This window comes from Cherax quadricarinatus, chromosome 17 (assembly GCF_038502225.1).
Source record: "Cherax quadricarinatus isolate ZL_2023a chromosome 17, ASM3850222v1, whole genome shotgun sequence".
Classification (NCBI taxonomy): Eukaryota; Metazoa; Arthropoda; class Malacostraca; order Decapoda; family Parastacidae; genus Cherax; species Cherax quadricarinatus.
In genome coordinates this window covers 50,923,413-50,950,053 of record NC_091308.1, presented here as the reverse complement: position 1 = coordinate 50,950,053, position 26,641 = coordinate 50,923,413, and the positions used below count along the sequence as shown (strand labels likewise).

The window sequence follows — 26,641 nt, the reverse complement described above, 5'->3', positions numbered from 1 at the left end:
GACAGAGACATTGATAAATAGGTTAAAAAATTTCTACACAAATACAAAGCCTCTACAACAAACGTTGTCCTATTAAAATCAAGCAGATCATAGCAAAGAGACTATGTAGCCCATGACTAACAAATAGCATCCTCAGACCCATAGATAAACATTTCTACAAAAAACATCATAGACTGGGCTTAATACCTAAAGAACATATTAAACACTATATGTCAGTCCTTACCAAACTAATAAGGAAGTTCAAACAACTGTACTATTCTAGAAGGTTGAGTAAAACAAGAGGTAATATGAAAATGACCTGAAACGCACTCTCAAATCCTGGGTTCTCAAAGTTGTCCAAGCATAGAGATATTGTTCTAACTAAACTCAGTGAACCTCACTTCCAACCTGTAGAAACAGCCAATAAGTTAAATGATTTCTTCTCTACTATGTAATCAAGTTTAGCTAGCAATATTCCTAGCACCGATGCTCAAGCGAGTGATTACCTTGTTGGAAGCTTCCTAACATTCCTCTGTCTTGCTCTAACCGAGCCCCCAGAGATCACCCTGATTATTAATTCACTGAAAAACAAATCAGGAAAATTAGTTTAAGTTCCTCATGTACTTTCATCCACCATTACAGTATTATTTAACCAACACTTTCCAACCAGTATTCAAGATAGCAAGAGTTACCCCAGTGCAAAAAGGTGAAGACTCATCTATGTAAATAACTGTTGACTGGTACCTAACCTACCATTGCTCTCAAAAATTTTTTAAAAGTTAATTCACAAATGATTATACTCTTTTCTGGCATCACGCAATACAGATTCTCCTCACTTGACAATGGTTCCATTTACAATATTTCAACTGTATGATGGTGTGATAATGATGCATATTCAGTAGTCATTAAATTTTTGTATAATACTGTACATTTATTGATAGGATAAACTTGTATTCATTTATTTACTTTTTGCTACTGGTAGTTAGTTACAGTAATTATTTGTTTATTTATTTATTCAGTGACAGTAGTTATTGATATACAGTAGACCCTCGGGTAAGGACATTAACCCCTTCAGGGTCCAAGGCCAAAATCTGAAGTGATGCTCCAGTGTCCAAGAAGTTTTGAAAAAAAAAAAAAATTTCTTACAGAATTAAAGAGCATATTTTTGTGAAGGTAATAAGACAAAAAAAAAATTCTGATCAGTACTTACCGAGATACAGTGCCGAGAAGCTTGTCCAAAATGACCTGGTGGCGGCAACATCGACGATTTCCACATACGCGCATTACTTTATTTAGCAGTTTTTGTAGTTTTTTCTTCTCTTTTCTAATTTTTTTCTTTTCCTACTAACATTTGGGGCCTGAGAGAGCAATACTGTATATAATGTATATATATAAACTCACTGTATTGAACACAATAACCGCACTAAAGTTATTATCATATTATTGTTTACCACTGTTGTTTATTACAATAAACATGCACAAATCCTGTATAATACTAATGTTCTATCATATATTTACATATTTACAATCATTGGACATGGGTTTAGAACTGCTGGAGCTTGTGGAACTCCTTGAAACAAGGCACCATGCACAGAGGTACCTTACATTCCTCACACATAAACCGAGTGTCTTTGCATCTTTGTTGCCGTCATTTTGTTTGTGCACAGATGATGCATCTCTTCTGAGCAAATTTCTTCTGAGTTGAAGGAAGCTGTATTATGAAATAATCACCTTCCCTCCTCAAACACTTGGGTATATCCTGAGGAGTTCGAGGACCTTGTTGTATAGCATGTGTTGTTACCTGGTACTTCATTATGAGTTGTCTGACAACAGACAAACAAAATTCACCATACGGTGGTCTGTTGCCAGTCTTTATTTGGTACATATTATATGCATTGAGCATTGAAATGTCCATGAGATGGAAGAAAAGTTTCATGTACCACTTGTAACTTTTACAAACACAATCAACAAAACCAATCTGCATGTCACATTTGTCAACCAAGTGCATGTTTTGTGTATAATCAATCACTGTCACTGGTTTTCGAATACGTTCATTAGTCACTCGATCAACTTTGCCACTGTCTTGCATTTCATTACAGTGAATGGTTGTCAACAGTGTGACATCTCGTTTGTCATGCCACCGTAATGCCATGATGTCATTGGCAGTAAACACCTGCACATCATCACCACGAGCACCTGCGTTGAGCCTGGGCATATGTTTACGATTAGAACGCACTGTGCCACACACATCTGTCTTGTTCACTCGCAAGAAATCACTGAGTAATGGGCTTGTGTACCAGTTATCAGTATATGATGTATGCCCCTTACCAAGATAAGGTGCCATCATGCTTCTCACTACGTCACCTGAGATACCCAATAACATCTTGGTATCTTTCAATGTTTTACTTCCCATGTATACAGCAATATCCAGTACCAGGCCACTGTCACAGTCACAGAGTACAAACAGTTTTATACCACAGTCACAGAGTACAGTTTTATACCAAAGCGTTTCCTCTTGCTCGGTATATACTGCTTGAATGACAGCCTACCTTTGAACAAAATCAAAGATTCGTCAATTACAAGATTCTTGAATGGATAAAAGTATATGCTGAACTTTTGTTTGAGATACATAAAAACATTTCTAATCTTGTATAACCTGTCACTTCTGTCAGGCCTGGTTTTGTCAGAGAAGTGCAACATACGTAACAGTAAGATAAACCTGTTCACTGGGATGATTTCACTGAAGACCGGGGTAGAAATTAGCCGATCTGTGGACCAGTATGCTTTTATATTATGCTTATAGACATGAGGCATAAGCATTATTGTTGCAAAAAGCAAATACATTTCTGCAACAGTCATCTCTTTCCACCGGTGTAATCTTGACTGTGGTGATATGATCGTATTTGCCATGGTGTACTCAAAATACTTATTACTTTCCCTGACAATAGTTTCCATCAATGGCTGGTCAAAGAATAATTCAAAGAATTCCAGTTCATTTGCCGTGGTTCCAAGGGGACAAGTAGGTAGAATTCCACTTTGAGAGTCATCAAAGTGGTGGGGCTTGGGAACAAAATTGGGATTTTGCTGCCAATCCCAGATACGGTTTGCTGGTGGATACTGGACATCATAGGCTGGTTGTGCGGGTAGTTGTGGTTGTGGTGGGCTGGTGGCTGACGCTCCGCTTTGTCCTTGAACTGAGGAGTCAGCAGCGTGGGTCCCAGCCTGGGCTGGTGAGTCACGCATGGCTGTGCCACTACCATCACCACTACCACCATCTGCTGATGCCTGTGGTCTATCCATGCCAAGTGTAGCCACATCATCCTCACTATCACTATCTATACCTGGTGTAGGGCCACGGGATGTACTCCGGGATGTACTCCGTCCCCTGGGCACAGCATAGGGTACACTACCCGAGCACATGCGGCGGCGTACATACCAACACTTCACTGGTGAATATGATTCCTCACTATCACTACTCGAATGATCGTCAAGAGCAATAAAATCACAATCCACGTCACTATCATCTTCATTACTGAAGTCAGAGGCCTGGCCACGCGAAAATAATAGTTTTCTCTTGCGTTGAGGTACAACTGACCATGACTGATGAGTGCCCACACCAGAGGTAGAAGGTTGAGGATCGTCAGGGTTTTCTGCACTATTATCGATATCCTGGTCATTCCTTTCGGTCACTAACTGATCAAAGCCAAAGAATTCGTCTTCATTTCCACTTCCATCAGTGTGAGAACTATCAGATAGGAAGAGGAGAGTCCCAATTTTCCGTGGAGTGAGAGCTGCCTTGCGACGAGGCATGGTGAACAAGGGTAACTGAGCCGGCGTTCCTACAGTGCTATGCGGGCGGCTAGATTTTTTGTTTATGGCGCACACCCTCCATGCAGACCCGTTCTCTCACATGTAGGCTTATGAGCGCTTTCACACTAAATTTGACGGCGCCAGAATTTTGGTGTAGATCTACGCTTTGGACACTCAACGTAAAGCCGTAGATCTACGGGACGGACCCTGAGAGGGTTAATCCGTTCCAGAGAGTTTGTCTTTAACTGATTTTTTCATTATCCGAATTAATTTTCCCCATAAGAAATAATGGAAATCCAATTAATCCGTTCCAGACACCCAAAAGTATTAAACAAAAAAATTTTTTTACATGAAATATACATTTCCCTATACAGTGGTCCCTCGCTTTTCGTAGTTCTCGGCAATCGTAAATTTCGCCAATCATAGGGGTATTTTCATATAAACATGGACTCGCTTTTCATAGGTTGACTTGCGAATAGTAGTTCGTCCGGGACGCGTACGCACGGTGTGAGCCGGGGAGGCCTCCCTACCCAGCCAGTCTGGCATTGTTTATCAGTGAGTGAAGGTCCCCTCAAGTGCTCCTATGAAATATTTCATAATATTCCACTCATTTTAGTGCTTGCAAGTACTAAATAAGCTACCATGGCTCCAAAGAAAGCTCCTAGTGCCAAGCCTGTGGTAAAGAAGGTGAGAAATATGTACAGTGACAAAGTCTTGGGCCATTTTAGGGAAGTGTTAAAGAGACACCAGAAACAGAGCTCTCCACAGTTACTTTGCGAGACAGGACTAGAGTGACTCTCAAGGTGGTCCTAGTGGCATTAAGAAACAGAGAAGAGAAGCAACCCCAGAGAAGCAATTGGTACCTGAGGTGTTGCTGGAAGGGGATTCCCCTTCCAAACTGTAAACAATCCAATCTCTCTCCTCCTCCAGTCTCCCATACACTAAGAAGAATCTCCAATAAAGGTAAGTGTTATGCTGTTAATGTTTCATTCATCATTTCCCATTGTATTGTTTATGTACTACATGTATATTTCATGTAAAAAATTTTTTTGTTTTAATACTTCTGGGTGTCAGGAACGGATTAATTGTATTTACATTATTTCTTATGGGGAAAATTGATTCGCAAATCGTAAATTTCGTTTATAGTAGCTCCTCCAGGAACGGACTAATTACGAAAAACGAGGGACAACTGTACAGCAAACAATGAGACATGAAGAATAAACAATACTGAAATGACACTTACCTTTATTGAAGATGTATTGATGAGTGATGAGATGGGAGGAGGGCAGAGAATAAAGGAGTTTACAATTGTCTGGAAGGGGAATCCCCTTCCATAAAGACTTCAGTTAACAAGTCCTTTTCTGGGGTTATCTCTCTTCTTTGTTTTTTAGTGCCACTAGGACCAGCTTGAGAGTTATTGGACCCCTGTTGCACCAAAAATCTGTCCAGAGAGCTCTTGTTTCTGGCATGTCTAAGATTTCCCTTAAATGAGACACAACATTGTCATTGTAGATGTTGCCAGCACGGCCTGCAACAGCTGTGTCAGGGTGATGTTCATCCATAAATGTTTGCACATAAGAAAGCAGTAACACTGCAACAGGCCTGTTGGCCCATACTAGGAAGATCCTTCACAAACCATCTCACTAACAGAATCGTATTTACCCAACCCAATTTTCAATGCTTCCCAAGCAATAAGCTTCGATAATTCTATTCACTCATGCGCAAGTCCCAATCAAATCAAATGATGTGTGTGTGGGGTAGTACCCTGTCTGGTATGTGGGGAAGTACCCTGGCTGGTATGTAAGGAAGTACCCTGGCTGGTATGTGGGGAAGTACCCTGGCTGGTATGTGGGGAAGTTCCCTGGCTGGTATGTGGGGAAGTACTCTGGTTGGTATGTGGGGAAGTTCCCTGGCTGGTGTGTGGAAAGTACCCTGGTTGGTATGTGGAGAAGTACCCTGGCTGGCATGTGGGGAAGTTCCCTGACTGGTGTGTGGGAAATACCCTCGCTGGTGTACATAAGAAAGCAGGAACACTGCAGCAGACCTGTTGGCCCATACTACCACCCTCTACCACTACCACTTTTGTATCTTTCTACAAACTTTTTCTTGAATTCTAAAGTGTTTCTCACCCTCTTTACCACAGGGCTGGCACTAGAAGCTTTCTTTGGGCCCATGGTGGCTTATTTAGCAGTTACAAGCACTAAAAACAATGGAATAATACAAAATATATCACATGTACGCATGGAATCGTCCTCACTGGCTTGTAAACAATGGCACACTGGCTGTACAGGCCCTCACTCCACGTGGACACATTCGGGATGAATGTCCTTAACCAAGTTCTTTTTCGGTAACCGAGCCAGTATTTTGACGCAAAAACATGTCGCTATCCGATTTTTTCGTCATCTGATGACATTATTACCCAAGGGTCCACTGCATTAATTTATCTTATATTCATATTTGATTTATGATATTTTCAACTTTCAATGGGCTCATTGGAATGTAACTTCATCATGAGTCGATGAAATTCAACAATCCACATCTATAACACATTACAAAAAAAGTATCCAGATCAGTTACCATCCTCTCCAAGATATGCTACTGCATACCTCAAACAGCTTTACTTATTATAATACTTTCTAATCTATCCCTGCCTTACCATATACAGTGGTACCTCAGTATATGACCAGCTCCCAACTTGAATAATTATATAACTGTATTTTTGTAAGTGCTTTTGTAAGTGTATTTTTGGGCATCTGAAATGGATTAATCTAATTTACATTATTCCTCATGGTAACAAATTCGTTTGGTACTCAAACAGATCAGCACTCGAACAGCCTTCTGGAACGAATTAAGGTCGTATACCAAGGTACTACTGTATACTATTTGTGCTTGGGGATCCACTGCAGTAAATCACCTTAAGCTAATAATAAAACAACAAAAAGCAGCAGTATGACTGCTCATTCTTTCTACTTCTAGATAACATACTCCCCAGCTTTTCAGAAGCCTAAACCTACTTAATACACTACTGTGTTTACTTCATATTAAGGACAATAAATTCTAATATCAATCCTAACTTGATCACTTTCTTGATTGTTACCACAGAACTCTTAGGCATTATACTAGACACAAAGATCCTTTATATTCCCCATGTTCTGCTTAATCTTGGTAAAAATTCCTTGTGTATAAAAGGACCCAAAATATGGAGCTCCCTACCTGATAACTCCAGAGTTGCTCTATTTGCCAGTTGCTTCAAAGCTACTGTAAAAAAAATGCCTCCTTTCCCTAATGTGATCCTAGTACAGTGGACCCCTGCTTAACGATCACCTCCCAATGCGACCAATTATGTAAGTGTATTTATGTAAGTGCGTTTGTATGTGTATGTTTGGGGGTCTGAAAGGGACTAATCTACTTCACAATATTCCTTATGGGAATAAATTCAGTCAGTACTGGCACCTGAACATACTTCTGGAATGAAAAAATATCGTTAACTGGGGGTCCACTGTAATAATAATGCTGAATAATCGTTCCAACCTCAGATACAGGACTACAGGAGGGCCCCACATATACAACAACCCCCTTTTCAGTGTTTCACACATTTGTTGGATTTCAGTTGAACCATTCTTCATTATGTTCGGTGTTTTTACTGCTTTTTCGCCATTTTCATACAAGAGTTGCATAGGGGAAGGGTGACCGGCCCCATATTTTAAGGAAAGTATTATGTGTACTGTGTATTTATTTTACTTTTTTATCCATTTTTTTTATGCCCAGCAGCACTGAGCACTTTATATATGATAGAGTAAACATGTCAGGCATTTTAGATGCATTTGATAATTTAAAAAATGCCCTTTTCTACCCACCAGTGATTTTTGCAAGATAGTCTGTCTCCTTGTTTGTTTTTGTTTGTCATTAAATAATACCATTGTAAAACACCTACCTACTCTTAATTCTCAAATTTCCTTTGATTTAGTTATGTTATTTTTCAGATGAAATTTATTTTTAGAAATTAAAATATGAAACTGTCACTGAGAATAGTTGCCGCTTTGAGAATTTCAGTTCTTGAATCTTTTGTAAAAAAAATGTACCTATAAGCTACTACAATCTCTCCTCACTTAACGACATACTCATTTAATGACCACTCAGACTTATGACCAGCTCTCTGGCCAGAATGCATACCTAAGTAATGTATATTAAAGCTGACTTCCTCTATTCCATTTATTCAGTATACAATACTCTGCTGTATAAACATTTAAAAATATACTAAAAATGTTATAAATAGTGCAAAGATGACATTAACCCTTTCAGGGTTTCGGCCGTACTAGTACGGATTATGCACCAGGGTCCATGACGTACTAGTACGTACTCATAAATTCTAGCGCCTTCAAATCTAGAGAGAGAAAGCTGGTAGGCCTACATATGAAAGAATGGGTCTATGTGGTCAGTGTGTGCAGTATAAAAAAAATCCTGCAGCACACAGTGCGTAATGAGAGAAAAAAAACTTTGACTGTGTTTTTGGATTAAAACAGCGACTTTGCACTATATTTTCATATGGTATTTATTGTTGTATTCTAGTTTTCCTGGTCTCATTGTATAGAATGGAAGACATATTACAGAAATTGAGATGATTTTGACTGGTTTTACAATGAAAAGTACCTTGAAATTGAGCTCAAAGTAGCAGAAATGTTCGATTTTTACCAAAGTTCAAAAGTAAACAAATCATGCTAAGCGTCCAATACACATCAACTGGTGAGTCTAATATTCTTTCACAAGTGAGCCAATATTATTTATACCATTTCTACACTAATGCAGTAGTCTGCATAACAGTAAATCTTCTATTTTTTGTGAGAATAAAAATTCAAATTGGAAAGCAAAAGAAATGTAAGAGGGGCCTGGGGACGTGACTAATGAACAGAGGAAATGTTATTTTAGTGCCAGGAATGTCTTTCTTGTTTATTCTGGACCCTATTTGGAAATTGGCATCTTTTGAAATTTGTGTGAAATTGGCAAAATTGCTAAATTCTGACTACTGTATTGGATAGTTGAAATCGGTAAATTGGTGGTTTCTTGTACTCATTCGATAGAAAAAATGGAGTTCTAGTGAAATAGTTATGATTTTTGTCAACTAGTACATTGGAATTGGCCGAAAATAGGGCTCAAAGTGGGCAAAATCGCTGATGCGTAAACATCGTCAAGACCACTAACTTCACGAGAGCATAATTCCGTAAGTTTTCCATCAAATTTCATACTTTTGGTGTCATTATGACCGGGAAAAGATTCTCTATCTTTTCATAAGAATTTTTTTTTTTTTTTAAATTTGGAGGACCCTGAGAACAAGTCTCTGGGGCCTGTGGACCCTGAAAGGGTTAAAACAATAAAGATGGTTGACACAAACCCACTACCAGTATAGCATGCTCTCACTTAATGACCAATTTGTTTACCGACCTACTCTTAGGAACAGAACTCCATCATTAAGTGAGGAGACTGTATACTATAATCCTGAAAAAAATATCTTATAATCATATACATGCAATGGTATATTTAATCTACTTATGTACATATGTTATATACTCATTGATACGGTCTTATGTATTTGTGTACATTTAATGTCCTTAAATACATATACAGTAGGGCCTCGCTTTATGGCATTTCACTTTATGCCGTTCCGCTAATATGGCGATTTAAAATTATGACCAAAGCTTGCTATACAGCGAGCAGTCTTTCAAATACGGCGTGCCCCATCTGGTTTGTTTACATTCTCTGTGAGCACATTTCTCTATTATGTCTGGAAACTTTCCAAAATTTCAAGTGTTTTAAAGTTATTATATATTTTATATATACTGTACTCTGATAATTATACTTATGTGTATCTGTACCTAAATATACTTACACACTGTGCTGGTACACATTAAAATCACTAAGAGTCTCTCTACTCTTTTTTTTTATTTATTTATTTATTTATTTATTAATCTGAACGTGATACAGAGAAGTACAAGGAATACAATTTTTAAAGTGCAGCATGCCAAAGCCCCTTGTATGCAGAGCATTATGGGCAGGCTTAACATTAACTTAAGATTAACTAAGCAATGATATATTCAGTGGTACAAAAATTATTGTAAAACAGATAACAATTTAGTACAAATGAGTATTACAAAGACAGGTCATATGGTCATTTACTGTGTTGCTGTGTAATCACTAGAATGGAGTATTCTGTTAGGTAATGAAGTTAAATAGCAACAAAGTTTGACTGGGTCACAGGGTGACATTTATGAGATACAATAATGAGATACATATATGAGATACAATTTATGAGATACAATTATTCAGTATTTATTTAGTTGTGGGTGAGTAAGTGATTTTTGAGAAGTGACTTGAATTTATAAACAGACAGTGTTTTTTTTATATTCACAGGTAATGAATTCCAGATTTTAGGGCCTTTTATGTGCATTGGGTTTTTGCGTAGCGTGAGATGGACACGAGGAACATCAAAGAGTGATCTGTGTCTTGTGTTATGGTCATGTGTTCTGTTGAGGTTGGTAAGGAGATGTTTGAGGGGAGGGTTTATGTCAGAGTTAAGTGTTCTATGTATGTAGTAGGTGCAGTAATAAGTATGGATGTTTTGTATTGTGATTAGGTTTAGAGTTTTGAACATTGGTGGAGTGTTCTGTCTGTAGTGGGAATTTGTTATCATTCTGACTGCAGCCTTTTGTTGGGTGATTAGTGGTCTGAGATGGTTTATTGGTGTTGAGCCCCATGCACAAATTCCATAGGTGAGATAGGGGTAAATAAGTGAGTGATATAGGGCCAGGAGGGCTGACTGTGGAATATAGTACCGTATCTTCGATAGTATGCCTACAGTCTTGGAAATTTTTTTGGAAATTTGTTGTATATGTGTTTGAAATTTGAGTCTATTGTCAAGGTGGATTCCTAAGAATTTTCCCTCTGTGAGTTTTGTGATAGGTGATCCATTTATCATTATGTTAAGAGACACATCTGTAGCTCTGTTACCAAACTGAATGTAGTAGGTTTTGTCAATGTTTAGAGTAAGTTTGTTGGTCCTCATCCAGGTTGATATTTTCTGTAATTCGGTATATACAGTATTGGCTAGCATGACTAGGCTCGGGTGAGAGTAGACGTATGTAGTGTCATCTGCAAATAGTGTGGGTTTGAGTAGTTGTGATGCATTTGGTAGGTCATTTATGTATATGAGAAAGAGAAGAGGGCCTAGGACACTTCCCTGTGGGACACCAACTGTAATTGGCTGTGCGGAAGAGTTTGCCCCATTTGTGTACACATATTGGCTTTTGTTGCTGAGGTATGACTTTAGGTAGTTGAGGGAGTGCCCTCTTATACCATAGTGTGACAATTTTATGTGGAGCAAGTCGTGGTCAACTGTATCAAAAGCTTTACGTAAGTCAATGAAGATCCCCAGTGGGACTTCTTTTTTCTCTATTGCTGTATAAATATGTTCAAGCATGTGGATAATAGCATCATTAGTATTTTTATTAGGCCTGAACCCAAATTGACAGGGGTTGAGTATGTTGTGGGAGATGAGGTAGGGATAGATATGCTTATGGATTAATTTTTCAAAGATTTTAGAGAGAGGATGTAAGTTGGATATTGGCCTATAGTTATTCAAGTCTGTGTGGTCTCCTCCTTTATGGATCGGGGTGACCCTTGCTATTTTGAGAACTGTAGGAAAGGTAGAGGATTCAATGGATTTGTTAAAGAGTGTTGCAATGATTGGTGATAGCACCTGTGACACTTTTTTGTATATAATGGGTGGTAAGGTATTTAAATCTCCTGTCTTGTTTTTTAGTTTGTTTATAATAAGGGAGACTTCAGTTGGGTTAGTCGGAGCTAGGAACAGTGTGTTCGGGTAGTTGCCATTGAGGTAGTCATTGGGTGGGGTATCTGAGCTTGGGAATTTATTGGCAAGGTTTTTTCCTATAGTGGAGAAGAAATCATTGAGTCTGTTTGCTGTTTCAGTTGGTGGGAATTGGGGTTCATCTGGTTTTGTTAATTCAATTTCGCTATTTCATGTTATCTTTTTTGTTCCTAGTATTTCTGATAGGGTTTTCCAGGTCTCTTGACATAATATGTAATCTCTTGGGTGTATTAAATGTCTTATTATGTTAATATAGACATTTTCATTAGTCCACCTATGATATTTTTTTCAAAATTATATAATAAACATGCTAGGTAGCATATAAACATGATAAATACACCCCACAGTAAAATAAATTAACATAAATATGAGATGTAGTAGCCAGGTGACTTGTAAGACTTGTGGTAGCTAGGCTACTTGTAGTCTAACATCAGAGAAAATGTGTCACTGTAATATTACCGGGGGTAACTAGAAAATTATTCCTGTCATATGCCTTCACTCAGAGCGTCATTTCTTCTAAAAATGGTGTTACAGGAGAATGAGAGTGTTTCTCTTTATTTTTTCTACTGTACCAGCGTGGTAGGTAAGACGCATAGGTAACAGTTAGGCTATGTGTCTTACCTGCCAACCTGTCGGTATTGTATAACATTTTGATATTCACTGTATCAACATGGAGACAACTTGTACACAATATAAAGTGACGAAAACCAGACGCGTTTGCCTGGTTTGTTTACATGTGGGTGGGGTGGGGCGGGGAGCGCTGCCCTAGCTGGCTACCACCTGACTTCCTTCAAATAAAACTCACCTCTCACCCTACATTAAGACTACAAATATTTTAAAGTAATTAATGAATGTACTGTATATGTATTTTATCGCTCTGGGGCACTTGAATTAAATGTCGTAGTATATTACGTGTGGGTGGGGTGGGCTTACCTGGCTGGCTACCATACCTCCCAAACCTGACTTTCTGCAAATAAAACTCACCTTTTGCCCAACATTAACCCTTAAACGGTCCAAACGTATATATACGTTCTCTCGCGTAGCGCCCCAAATTTTTTGAGGAAAAAGAATCATTTTTTTTAATAGGAAAGAGCACATGGTAACCAGGCATCCCCAATTATTTTAATATGGCGCACAGTGAGTGCGCACACCCATTCTCTCATGTCTAGGTGACTCAGGCTTATTGTGACAATGTTGAATGAATAACAAAGAAAACGTATATATACGTTTGGGGCACTACGTGAGAGAACGTATATATATGTTTGGACCATTTAAGGGTTAAGACTACAAATATTTTAAGGTAAGTAATGGGTGTACTGTGTGTGTGTATTTTACTTTTTATTGTTTTTAATGCCTAATTCTATTGCTAACTTAATATATGTTAATGTAAACTTGTTATCTGGCATTTATATGCATTTATATGCATTTATACTGCTTTCTGGCAGTAGCCTGGAGCCTAACCTGCTGTATAAGTGTGGCCCTACTGTATCTCCACGGGGTGGTGGAAAAGAATTCTTCCTCCATAATTCATGCATGTCGTAAGAGGTGACTAAAATGCTGGGAGCAAGGGGCTATTAACCCCTTCTGTATAAATTACTAAATTTAAAAAGAAAAACTTTCAATTTTCTTTTAAAGTCTCCTTGACTGGGTGGCATATGGCCAGTTCGTTGAAAAAAAAAATACATGTAATATTTATTGCCCTTGTTGTCTTAATAGGTTAAGCTTGCCTGAAATGCTCTGCATAACCATGGGCTTTTTTGCATACATTTCTTTATAAACAATTTATTATTTATTTATTATCACACTGGCCGATTCCCACCAAGGCAGGGTGGCCCGAAAAAGAAAAACTTTCACCATCATTCACTCCATCACTGTCTTGCCAGAAGGGTGCTTTACACTACAGTTTTTAAGCTGCAACATTAACACCCCTCCTTCATATGGAAATAAACTTTGAATTGGAATCTATGTCATATTATCTGACCTTTAAGTGCTAGTTTTGCATGGAAAAAAGATAATTAGTGAAAAATGATGTAAAATGTGAACATTAATGGCTTATTAACAATAAAGACTGACAATTTAGTAATAATATAACCTGAAAAAGTTCTTCAACTGTCACTGTAACAATAAGAACAAGTTAGTTCATGTATACACTCATAATACAGTACTGCAAGTTTATATACACTCACAGTACAGTAATCCCGTGTTAATTGATGATTTGTTTTACAGCCTCTCTCCACTTAACGACGGAGTTCTGTTCCTAAGACAACATCGGTAAATAAATTTGTTGCTAAGTGAGGATCATACTATAATGGTAGTGGGTTCGTGTCATTCATCTTTGATATTGTTTTAATGTCACCTTTGCACCATTCATAACATTTCTGGTATATTTTTGAATGTTTAAGCAGCAGTGTACTGTATATTGTAATAATAAGAATAGAGGAAATCAGCTTTAATATACAGTGGACCCCCAGTTTTCGTAATTAATCTGTTCCAGAGAGAGTGACTAAACCCGAATCTGACAAATTCCAAATTAATTTTCCCCATAAGAAATAATGGAAGTCCAATTAATCCGTTTCAGACACCCAAAAGTATTAAAAAATGTTTTCTACATGAAATAAACATTTACCTACACAGAAAACAATGATACATAAAGAATAAAATAATAATAATGTCACACTTACCTTTATTGAAGACATGGTGATGTATGGAAGACAGGAGGAGGGGAGAGGATGGAGTAGTTTACAATTGTTTGGAAGGGGAATCCCCTTCCATAAACACTTCAGGTACCAAGCCCTTATCCTGGGTTACTTCCCTTCTTTGTTTTTTAATGCCACTAGTTCCAGCTTGAGAGTCACTGGACCCCTGTCGCTCAAAAAAGTGTTCCAGAGAGGTCTGTTTTTGGCGTATGTTAGGAATTGTGTTGGGAAGCAGGACAAGATAGTCCTTCAGTGTGACACTGATATCAGCTCTGCAGTTTATTTCTCTAGCACAATTTATCTATATGACATAATAAACAATATTAATAACATAGAAACATGATATATACTCTAGAATGAATAAAATATGGCATTAAGAATGTCACGAGTGGTGGTGTGTTGTTTGTTGTTGGGTGTAAGGGCCACTGAAAGATAAGCCTCACATAGTGGTGGTGAAGGCGACAGCAAGAGGCAGCAGAGGTGGCGGTGTTAGTCAGTATCCCAATATACAGTGGACCCTTGCCTAATGAATGCATCGCATAACGTTAAATTCGCCTAACGAAGCGTTTGAGCGTAAAAATTTTGGCCCGCCGAACAATAAAAAACTCACCCAACATGATTTGTCCTAAACCTGTCCGTCCAGCCTCAGCGCCTCAGCTGCCCTGCTATCATTGTTTACAAGCCAGGGTGGCCGGTTTCATGCATATATTCGATACATTTTGTATTATCCCATTGTTTATAGTGCTTGTAACTGCTAAATAAGCCACCATGGGCCCAAAGAAAGCTTCTAGTGCCAACCCTGTGGTAAAAAGGGTGAGAAATACTATTGAAATACTATCGTACCACGGTCAGCTGCTGTTGTACCACTGTCAGCTGTACTACTCAAAGATGTGGAGAAACTGTTGTTGGTGTGGCTTAATGAGAAACAATTACTGAGAAACAATTAACCCCCAGAAGGTTAGCCACCCAGGATAACCCAAGAAAGTCAGTGAGTCATCTAGGACTGTCTATCTTATTTCCAATGGGGTCCTTAATCTTGTTCCCCAGGATGCGACCCACACCAGCCGACTAACGGCCAGGTGAACAGGAAAAAATGCCTGGAACTAGTGCTCATATTGGTGAATTTAAGGCCAGCAAAGGTTGGTTTGAGAGATTTAAGAATCGTAGTGGCATACACAGTGTGATAAGGCATGGCGAAGCTGAAAAATTCCAACCCCAGCAAGTGTTCAATTGCAACAAAACAGGCCTGTTCTGGAAGAAAATGCCAAACAGGACCTACATTACTCAGGAGGAAAAGGCACTCCCAGGACACAAACCTATGAAAGACAGGCTTACTTTCTTGTTTTGCAGTAATGCTAGTGGGGATTGCAAAGTGAAGCCTTTACTCATGTATCACTCTGAAAATCCCAGAATGTTCAAGAAAAACAGTGTCTCATCATCATCAGTACTCTTCAATAAAGGTAAGTGTCATTTTAACATTTATTTATATAGTTTTTGTGCATGTCTCATTGTTTTCTTTGTAGGGAAATGTATATTTCATGAAAAAAAAAAAATTAATACTTTTGGCTGTCTGGAACGAATTAATTGGATTTCCATTATTTCTCATGGGGAAAATTAATTCGGCTAACGATAATTTCGTCTAACGATAAGCTCTCAGGAACAGATTAATATCGTTAGGTGAGGGTCCACTATACCTCCAGCAACAATGGAGGAGTCAGTTTCATGCTGTCCTTTGTCTATCGATTAATCGCTTAACTTACTTGTTACATTGTTAATGCCACACTTTATCACTGGCTGGCATTATAGCCTTTATCGACTCCTGCTGCTTTAGTATTGTACATATTGCAGAATCACTAAAAAAGGCACATTCTCCCCTCTCTCTCAGTCCTTTACCAAAGGGCTGGCTAGCACTAGGAACTTTGTTTGGGTGGCTTATTTAGCAGTTGCAAGCACTAAAAAGAATGGAATAATACAAAATATATTGTATGAACACGTGGGATCGTCCTCACTGGCTGATAAACAATGGCACATTGGCTGCACATAGAGTGTCAGGGCCGCTCAGGCCGCGTGGACACGTTCCAGACGAATGACTTATATCAAGTTCAGTGACGATCACCGAGCCAGTATTTTGACAAAAAAGCGTTACTTACTCTGAATATTACGTACTATTCCAATGACGATGTAATCTGGGGGTCCACTGTACATTATTTAGGTATGCATACTGGTCAGAGAGCCCTTCATAAGTCTGAATTGTTGGTAAATGAGTACATCACTAAATGAGGAGAGGCTGTACTTTCTTGCTCTGTTAACCCTTAAACTGTCTAAACGTAGATCTACGTTTGCTCGTGTAGCGCTCCGAACATAGATTTTTTTTTTTTACATAAGAAAGCATGTTAAATCGAAGCTAGATCTACATTCAGAGCGTTACATGAGAAAACGTAGATGTATGTTTGGACAGTTTAAGGGTTAAATATGCAAATACTAATGAAACACATCGAATCGCATGTTGCACACATGAAAGCACGCAAGCCACTAACGTTATTTATGTTTTGTAATTTTTACTCTTAGTGCAAAATAATACCAAGTGCAGAATTCTCATGAGAATATTATTTGGAAATGGACAGATTGATATACGTATTCTGAATTTTGCTCTCACATTGCAAAATTGCAGATTGCATTCATGTGTTTGTATGTGACCCAATTAATATTTGCACGAAAAACTCATTACAGTTGTGACCGGGTGTGGACGTGTGAATGGTTCATTACTTTGTAATTTGTTTATTATGATTGTGACCATGTGTAGACGTGTAGATGATTCATTACCTTTGTAACTTGGTCATGATTGTGATCAGATCTACCTGGAGTTCAGCTATCAAAGCTTTGGGGTCCAGTCCCTGGACCCATTATGTACCTCTATAATATTTTGACTACCGCCCACAGGATGGGTATGGGGTGCATAATAAACATATCAAACTAAACTAATGTTGCATAGTAACAAACTAAATGAGATCTTTGTACGTCTCTAATGCCTTCCTTCACTCAAGATCCTCCTTCAAGAGCTGGACATAATAGGGCTGTCGAAACATAATTTAGCCGTCTTTCACATCGGTACTCTGCATTTGAATCCATTAAATCAACCTTTTTTCTTTTATAGTGTATGTCCCTGTTTAGTTCTGCACAGTTACTCAATATTTTTTGGGTTTATCTTTGTTTTGCCCAAATGTAGTAATTTTTTTCAATAAGTACATATGCTTTTCCTTGTAGAACTGGGTGCAGTACAGTGGACCCCGGTTCACGATATTAATCCGTTCCTGAGAACTATCGTAAACCAAAATTATCGGAAAGCGAATAAATTTTCCCCATAAGAAATAATGGAAATCAAATTAATCCATGCAAGACACCCAAAAGTATGAAAAAAAAAAAACTTTTACCACATGAAATATTAAGTTTAATGCAATAGAATAATTACAATAACAATAGAATAATTGACACTTACCTTTAATGAAGATCTGGTGATGATTGATGGGATGGGAGGAGGGGAGAGTGTTGAACCTATTGTTTAGAAGGGGAATCCCCCTCCATTAGGACTTGAGGTAGCAAGTCCTTTTCTGGGGTTACTTCCCTTCTTCTTTTAATGCCACTAGGACCAGCTTCAGAGTCACTGGACTTCTGTCACACAATATATCTGTCCAAAGAGCTCTGTACCTCCCATTCCTTTAAGATTTGTCTAAAATGGGTCACAACATTGTCACTGTAATAGTCACCAGCACGGCTTGCAATAGCTGTGTTAGGGTGATTTTCATCCATAAAGGTTTGCAGTTCAACCCACTTTGCACACATTTCCTTAATCTTTGAAGTAGGCACAATGGATTCCACAATTGGCATAGGCTTCTCAGGGTTAGCCCCAAACCCTTCAAAATCTTTCTTAATTTCCATACTAATTCTTACCCTTTTTACCACAGGGTTGGCACTAGAAGCTTTCTTGGGGCCCATGGTGACTTATTTTGCAGAAACAAGCACCAAAAACAGTGATAATATGGAATGTACCGAATGTATCCTTAGATGCGCGCACACTGGCTGGCTTGTAAACACTGGCACACACGGGGCAGTTCAGGACACACGTGGACACATCTCGTATGAATCGCATCGCATATCGGGTTTTGTAACGGGAACCGAGGCAAAATTTTGGCGATATAATGCATCAGCTACCAGATTTATTGGATACAGATAGCATCGCGAACCGGGGGTCCACTGTATTAGGATGGTACCCTGGGGAAAATAGAGGATACAAATAAAGTGAAGGTTTTCATAACATTCAGTAAAAAGCTATCACAGGCAGTATGACTTAAATTATTAACAGCCTGAAAGACACTAAGCAGCTCGGGTGGAGAGAAACCATGCGAGGTGAGGAGCTCACGGTAAATGCATGGGTCATCCCACCAAGGACGGAATTGAGTCCATCCCTCCAAGTGACTTAGTTTGATCTTTAGTCTGTTGTTGCCTACAAGTCCTGAGATGTAAACATCTTCCAGCTGTATTAGTGATGTGAATTTTGCTTCTTCTAGCAGATGAGGGATGAGGTTTGAGGTAATAATATAAGAAGTGCCAGACAAGAATGGTGGCAAAATATCATTAGAATATAACATAGGATCTAAATACCACTTTGACTGAGGGTTCCTCTCGGCTTTCACTCCATTGTACAAGTAACCTCCGAACATATACGATTCGTATTCATGAGTTTGGGAATTGATAAAATAATTAATGTATTTACTTGGTGTTAAGGCATCACATGAGTTATCTGTCAATGCTTCCAAGAAAGACTGATGAGTGCTGACTCCTCCCAGCTGACCAGAACTGAATGGCTTGTCTTTCTTCTTTTTTGTATACATAGTTTTTCTTGCCTCAGTGACACACATTGTTAAGTTGTATAATTTGTGTACGTTAAGGAAAATGTCTTCGTCAATTTTTAGAATGTAAGTGGCATGAGTGCAAAAGTGTTGTGACCAACTGAGAAGACTGAGTGTCTTAAGAGTGAGATTGGAGTAAGAGTCGTAGAAACTCAGGTCTTGTGCAATGTCTCCATACTCTTGCGCTTCAACTCTCACCTTCTCCTGACAAAAAAAAACAAAAGACATGTTATGTATTGTTATTAATTATGTGTAGATTAAAGTAAACACAAATAACATATACACATATGTATGCAATGGGCTTGGGTTAAGGCAGTTAATAGAAATAATAAATACACACTTAATCCAGTAGTCTTTATCGGTATAGTGTTTCATCCACAAGTGCTCTTTATTGGTACAGTATTTCATCCATGGGTGGTTTTTATTAGTACAGTGTTTTATCCACAGGTGGTCTTTATTGGTAGTGTTTCATCCACAGATGGTCTTTATTGGTACAGTGTTTCATCCACAGGTGGTCTTTATTGGTACAGTGTTTCAGCCACAGGTGGTCTTTATTGGTACAGTATTTCATCCACAGGTGGTCTTTATTGGTACAGTGTTTCACCCACAAGTGGTTTTTATCAAGTACATAGAATAACAAGAAAAATTCAAACATATATTGGGCATCTGGGGTAGGTAGTTAACAAAGATAAGCTGGACAGTATGAGTGAGAAGAGTTGGATGGAGTAGAACCTGTCTAGCATAGGTCAATGTGTTAGGGGAATAGTTCCACTACAGAGACTTGTTGGCCCATGCTAGGTTACCTTTAATAATAATATTTTTGTTTCTACGAGTACATGTACAAGGTATACAGGCCTAGCTGACATCAATGACACACTACTATAGAAAACCGCTTGTTAGGTCAATTTCGTCCCAGGATGCGACCCACACCAGTCAGCTAACACCCAGGTACCTGCTTTTACTGATGGCTGAACATGGACAACCGGTGAAAGGAAACACATCCAATGTTTCCACCCATGCAGGAAATTGAACCCAGACCCCCAGCGTGTGAAGCGAGAGCTTTTGCCACCAGGCCATGGGCCTGGTGGCAAGATGAGATGTACTGTGGGAGTCACCAGTCAGTACACTCTACCACATTTTTGTATTATGTTGTTAATGGTCCAAGTCGGGCCGTAACATCATCATAAGTGTCATATTCCTATGTGTGGGTTATATATTTGTGGTGTTATTTTCTTTGTTGATAATTACAAGCTCCTGTGTTTAATCATGTCATTTTCATGAAAATGTAGCCAGGTTTCTGTGCCTGGCCTTGGTATGGGATAGAGTGTTGCAGTGTTGTACTCAAGCATTGTTGGTGTTGTCCTTTGTGTTCTTGTAGGCATATGGGAAGACTCCTAACAGTTTCACAAATATAAACTTGATCACATCCACTTCAGGAGATGCTGTGGACTCGTACATCCTTGGGTCTTGTTTAGGATACAAGGGTCCTTGTCATGTATTGGAGGGTCATGGTGGTAGTCACAGCAGTGCCGGTGTTGGAATTGCATAGTTTAGGCCACAGTGGTGCTAGTACATAACATATCTTCGTTCATTGTCATTCTGTTTCCTGGTATTGATGTGTAACGCGTCTGCTCTATGCTTGTAGTAACAGATCATGTGACGAAGGAATTTAAGGTTGGGTGAAGCACTGTACCAATAGACTTTGCTATATTATATGTTTATTTACCATTTGAGGAAATTTTTTATTTTATTAATATACTCTACAAATATTTCCAGAACACATTAATGTATAAGCAGTTATGCACAGATCTAGTTTTTAATTATGTAGAATGTATTAAAGGGGACAAAAGAGATTGTAAAAATTATAGAGGAATAAGTTTACTGAGTATACCAGGAAAAGTATACGGTAGGGTTATAATTGAAAGAATTAGAGGTAAGACAGAATGTAGGATTGCGGATGAGCAGGGAGACTTCAGAGTGGGTAGGGGATGTGTAGATCAAGTGTTTACATTGAAGCATATATGTGAACAGTATTTAGATAAAGGTAGGGGAGTTTTTATTGCATTTATGGATTAAGAAAAGGCATATGATAGAGTGGATAGAGGAGCAATGTGGCAGATGTTGCAAGTATATGGAATAGGTGGTAAGTTACTAAATGCTGTTAAGAGTTTTTATGAGGATAGTGAGGCTCAGGTTAGGGTGTGTAGAAGAGAGGGAGAATACTTCCCGGTAAAAGTAGGTCTTAGACAGGGATGTGTAATGTCACCATGGTTGTTTAATATATTTATAGATGGGGTTATAAAAGAAGTAAATGCTAGGGTGTTCGGGAGAGGGGTGGGATTAAATTATGGGGAATCAAATTCAAAATGGGAATTGACACAGTTACTTTTTGCTGATGATACTGTGCTTATGGGAGATTCTAAAGAAAAATTGCAAAGGTTAGTGGATGAGTTTGGGAGTGTGTGTAAAGGTAGAAAGTTGAAAGTGAACATAGAAAAGAGTAAGGTGATGAGGGTATCATATGATTTAGATAAAGAAAAATTGGATATCAAATTGGGGAGGAGGAGTATGGAAGAAGTGAATGTTTTTAGATACTTGGGAGTTGACGTGTCAGCAGATGGATTTATGAAGGATGAGGTTAATCATAGAATTGATGAGGGAAAAAAGGTGAGTGGTGCGTTGAGGTATATGTGGAGTCAAAAAACGCTATCTATGGAGGCAAAGAAGGGAATGTATGAAAGTATAGTGGTACCAACACTCTTATATGGATGTGAAGCTTGGGTGGTAAATGCAGCAGCGAGGAGACGGTTGGAGGCAGTGGAGATGTCCTGTCTAAGGGCAATGTGTGGTGTAAATATTATGCAGAAAATTCGGAGTGTGGAAATTAGGAGAAGGTGTGGAGTTAATAAAAGCATTAGTCAGAGGGCAGAAGAGGGGTTGTTGAGGTGGTTTGGTCATTTAGAGAGAATGGATAAAAGTAGAATGACATGGAAAGCATATAAATCTATAGGGGAAGGAAGGAGGGGTAGGGGTCGTCCTCGAAAGGGTTGGAGAGAGGGGGTAAAGGAAGTTTTGTGGGCGAGGGGCTTGGACTTCCAGCAAGCGTGCGTGAGCGTGTTAGATAGGAGTGAATGGAGACGAATGATACTTGGGACCTGACGATCTGTTGGAGTGTGAGCAGGGTAATATTTAGTGAAAGGATTCAGGGAAACCAGTTATTTTCATATAGTCGGACTTGAGTCCTGGAAATGAGAAGTACAATGCCTGCACTTTAAAGGAGGGGTTTGAGATATTGGCAGTTTGGAGGGATAGGTTGTGTATCTTTATACGTATATGCTTCTAAACTGTTGTATTCTGAGCACCTCTGCAAAAACAGTGATAATGTGTGAGTGTGGTGAAAGTGTTGAATGATGATGAAAGCATTTTGGTTTTGGGAATTTTCTTTCTTTTTTTCGGTCACCCTGCCTCGGTGGGAGACGGCCGACTTGTTGAAAAAAAAAAAAGTATTAAAAATGTAAATGAATTGTTTTAAGGTATTTAACATTTCAAAAGTTACTTGGTGAAGACTTGGTAAAACCTCACCTGTATAATTTGAGCAATTTTGAGTTAGACCAAGACATATATTTGTCTAAAGGAAGCAAAGTGAATGTTATGGAGAATGTTGGTAGAGAGAATTCACCTGTGAGGGGTTGATATATGTTTGCATTGTTTATCACCAGAATAACAGCGAATAAGCAAATATCCCTGTTATTTAAACTGAAATAAATGCTGTGCTTATCAATGGACTGTGTTTATCTTCCAGTTATAGTGTATGTAATTCCCCCCCCCCTCATGCCTGGTCTCAGACTGGGCTGTGGGGGTGTTGACCCCCAAAACCCACTCCAGGTATAATAGTGGCCCAGCTTCTTGGGCTGTGATCATACAGTAGAATCCCTGTATCCATGGATTTTCACTTCAGTAAACTGTTGTAGTGAGTAGATTAAAGACCAGACCCTCAAATGTCTTCCATGTATACATTATGAGATATCTCTGTTCTCCTTTCTAGAGAATATGTGCCAAGTGCCTTGAGACATTCCTAGTAAAAATAATTATCCATAATTATTTTGAAAATGAAATGAAAATGAAAATGCTTATTTCTCTGCAAAGATTACAATGTGTGGTTTACATATTATAAAATATTAATTAAAAGAAAGCCACTAGCATGCCTAAGAATTTCAGACAGACTAATCCTAATACTTACTGACTAATCTATATTGACACAGGTTATGGAACAGTACATTTTAACCATTTGACTGTTTCAGTTGTATATGTACGTCTTATGAGCCAATGTGTTTGACGTATTAATGCGCCAAAATTCTAGCAGCTTCAAATCAAGCAGGAGAAAGCTGGTAGGCCCACATGTGAGAGAATGGTTCTCCATGGTCAGTGTGTGCACTATAAAAAGAATCGGGGAGCCAGTGGTGCACTGTGGGAATGCCATTTCAGTAGTCCTTGTTCAGCGTGCCTAGCAGTAAAAAATATGTGACTCCCCAGCAAATCTGGGACTCTTCTCTTCCCAAGTGATGCTCTAACACAGATGGAAGTATCAGTGGAGATGAATTTCATGGTTTTGAGAAGTTTGTGACCGAAAGCAATGCCCAGGATACCAGAAGAAAGAAGGAGAAAGAAAAGATAAAAAAAGAGAAAGAAGAGAAATAGAAAGAAAAAGAAAGAGAAAGGAGAAAAAGAAAAAGAAGTAGAAAGGAGAGGAAAGAAAGAAGAAAGGAGGAGAAAGAAGAAGAAAGAAGGATAAAGAAGAAAGGAGAAAGAAGAAGAAAGAAGGATAAAGAAGAAAGGAGAAAGAAGAAGAAAGAAGGATAAAGAGAAGGTGAAAGAAATATAATTAGCTAGGAGGATGGTGGGGAAGCAAGCATTGGACCCCATTGTGTTGACAGCCAGTAGGGGGAGTGAGTAATGATATATGTCATTTTGACGGCTGCCAGACCCTGACTCAGCACATTTAGAAGTCCACACACACACAGTACAAACTTCCTGAAAATAATAGCAGTTCTATGAAAGTGTCCAGTGACTATATATGTGTATATGTATTATAGAAACCAGAAAGAAGGAAGGAAGGAAAGAATGAAGAAAGAAAGAGTGAAGAAAGAAAGGTAGGTAGGTAGGAAGGAATGATGACACGTTTACCTAGAATAACTGCCTAACACAACTGCCTGCTACTACTTTCAAGAAAACTGCTCAGATGAGGTGTTTTGTCTATGCACATAAAAAAAAAAAACACCCACAATAATGCAGAGACACTCATTTTATGTGTGAGGAGTGTAAAACAACATTGTGTATGAAATCATATTTCAAAGTTCCACAAACTGCAGAACTTCTACGAACATGTCCAGTGACTGTACATTTGTATATATATTATAGAACAATAGTAATAAACCATTTTTTGTATTTTTTGTTTGTGTAAACAAGCTTTGTAAACAATATATTGATAATTATGTTTGTGCGCTTATTGTGTTGTATACAACAAGTGTATGTATGTACATTGCACCATACTTTGGTCTCAGAGGCCACATAAGTTATGTGAAAAAATGAAAGTGAAAAAACAAGAAACCTTCGAATAGAAATAAACCAAAGTTTACCGGGTGAGTGGCATTTGCTGCTGTTGCCATACACTGCTCATCTTCTGCCAACTTTACTCCTCTGTATCTCAGTAAGTACTGATCACAATTTTTTTTTTTTTTTTTTTTTTTTTTGGGGGGGGGGGCTTTGAAAAAACAGAAAATTAATCTTAACGTGTTCAAAAGAATTTTTTTTTTTTTTAATCTTCAAGACCAGGAGACACTTCAGGATTTGGGGTTGCAACAGTCAAAGGGTTAATATTTATTAAAGATATTATCATTAAGAAGATTGACAATAGTGAGGTAGTACAAAACAAAAGACGATACAGCCTCTCCTCACGATGGGCTCTCTGACCAGTGTGCATACCAAAATAATGTATATTAGAGCTGATTTCCTCTATTCTGTTTATTATAATATACAATACACTGCTGTATAAACATTTAAAAATTTATCAGAAATGTTATAAATGGTGCAAAGGTGACATTAAAATAATATCAAAGGTGGTCGACGCAAAACTCGCTACCATTATAGTATGCTCCTCGTTTAGTGACGAATTCACTTACCAACGAGGTCTTGGAAAGGGAACTTCATCATTAAGTGAGAAGAGGCTGTATTACAATTAGTAACTTTAGTAATTGGAATGGTTTTATCTCAGCATGATACACTGTTTCTGTAAATGCTCCTATATTGGCAGAGTATTTCAGACAAACTTAGGACTAAAGATTACTTAGGCAATAACTACACAGTGGAACCCGTTTTCATCTTTAATCCGTTACAGTAGGTTGGCTGAAAACCAATTTGTACGAAAACTGAAGTACTATTTCCCATAAGAAATAATGTAAATCCAATTAATCCATACCAGACACCCAAAAATATTAACAAAAAATACATTTTATAGAGAAAAACTATAGTTTTACATACAGAAAAGAATGAGAAATAAATATAAATGACTAATGAAATGGATAAATGAACATTTAACATCACTTTTATCTTTATTGACGATTCTTGTTGGTGTATGGAAGACAGCAAAGAGGGAAGAGGGAGGAGGAGAGGTTATTGTTTGGAAAGGGAATCCCCCTCCATGAGGGCTTCAGGTATCAAAGCCCTATCCAGGGTTACTTCCCTTCTTTGTCTTTTACTGGCACTAGGACTAGCTTGAGAGCCACTGGACCCCTGTCACACAAAAAATCTGTCCAGTGAGGCCTGTTTCTGGTGTCTTTAAGATTTGCCAAAAATGGGAGACAGCATTGTCACTGAACATGTTGACAACATAGCTTGCAACAGCTTTGTTAGGGTGATATTTCACCACAAAACTTTCCACATCACTCCACTTTGCACAAATGTCCTTAACCCTTTCAGGGTTTTTGACGTACGTACTAGTACGTCTTACGCACCAGTGTTGGTGACGCACTAGTACGCGTAAATTCTAGTGCCCTCAAATCAAGCGGGAAAAGGCTGGTAGGCCTAGATGTGAAAGCTTGGTCTTTGTAGTCAGTGTGCACAGTAAAAAAATCCTGCAACATACAGTGCATAATGAGGAAAAAAAAAACTTCCATGTTTTTGGTTTAAAACAGCAACTTTGCAGTCTATTTTCGTATGGTATTTATGGTTGTATTCTCATTTTCTTGGTCTCAGTTGATAGAATGGAAGATATATTACAGAAATAGAGGTAATTTTGATTGGTTTCATGATGACAAGTACCTTGAAATTGAGCGTAAAGTAGCGAAAATGTTCAATTTTTCTCCGATGTT

The 26,641-nt window shown here is 38.4% G+C and overlaps 2 protein-coding genes across 6 annotated transcripts in view; one reads left to right on the top strand and one right to left on the bottom strand.

The window, feature by feature from the left end:
* Unc50 (Unc50 RNA binding protein) overlaps window positions 1–26,641 on the top strand; it is a 254,965-nt gene that overhangs the window by 78,107 nt on the left and 150,217 nt on the right. The window lies entirely within an intron of this gene.
* The window catches only part of LOC128686496 (beta-1,3-galactosyltransferase 1), a 48,759-nt gene continuing 33,912 nt past the window's right edge, over window positions 11,795–26,641 (bottom strand). For all 3 annotated transcript variants that reach the window (XM_053773460.2, XM_053773459.2, XM_053773458.2), the window contains one exon: window positions 11,795–19,478. In XM_053773460.2, the coding sequence (XP_053629435.1) occupies window positions 18,624–19,478 (855 nt within the window). In that variant the 3' untranslated portion in view covers window positions 11,795–18,623. The remainder of the gene's footprint in view (window positions 19,479–26,641) is intronic.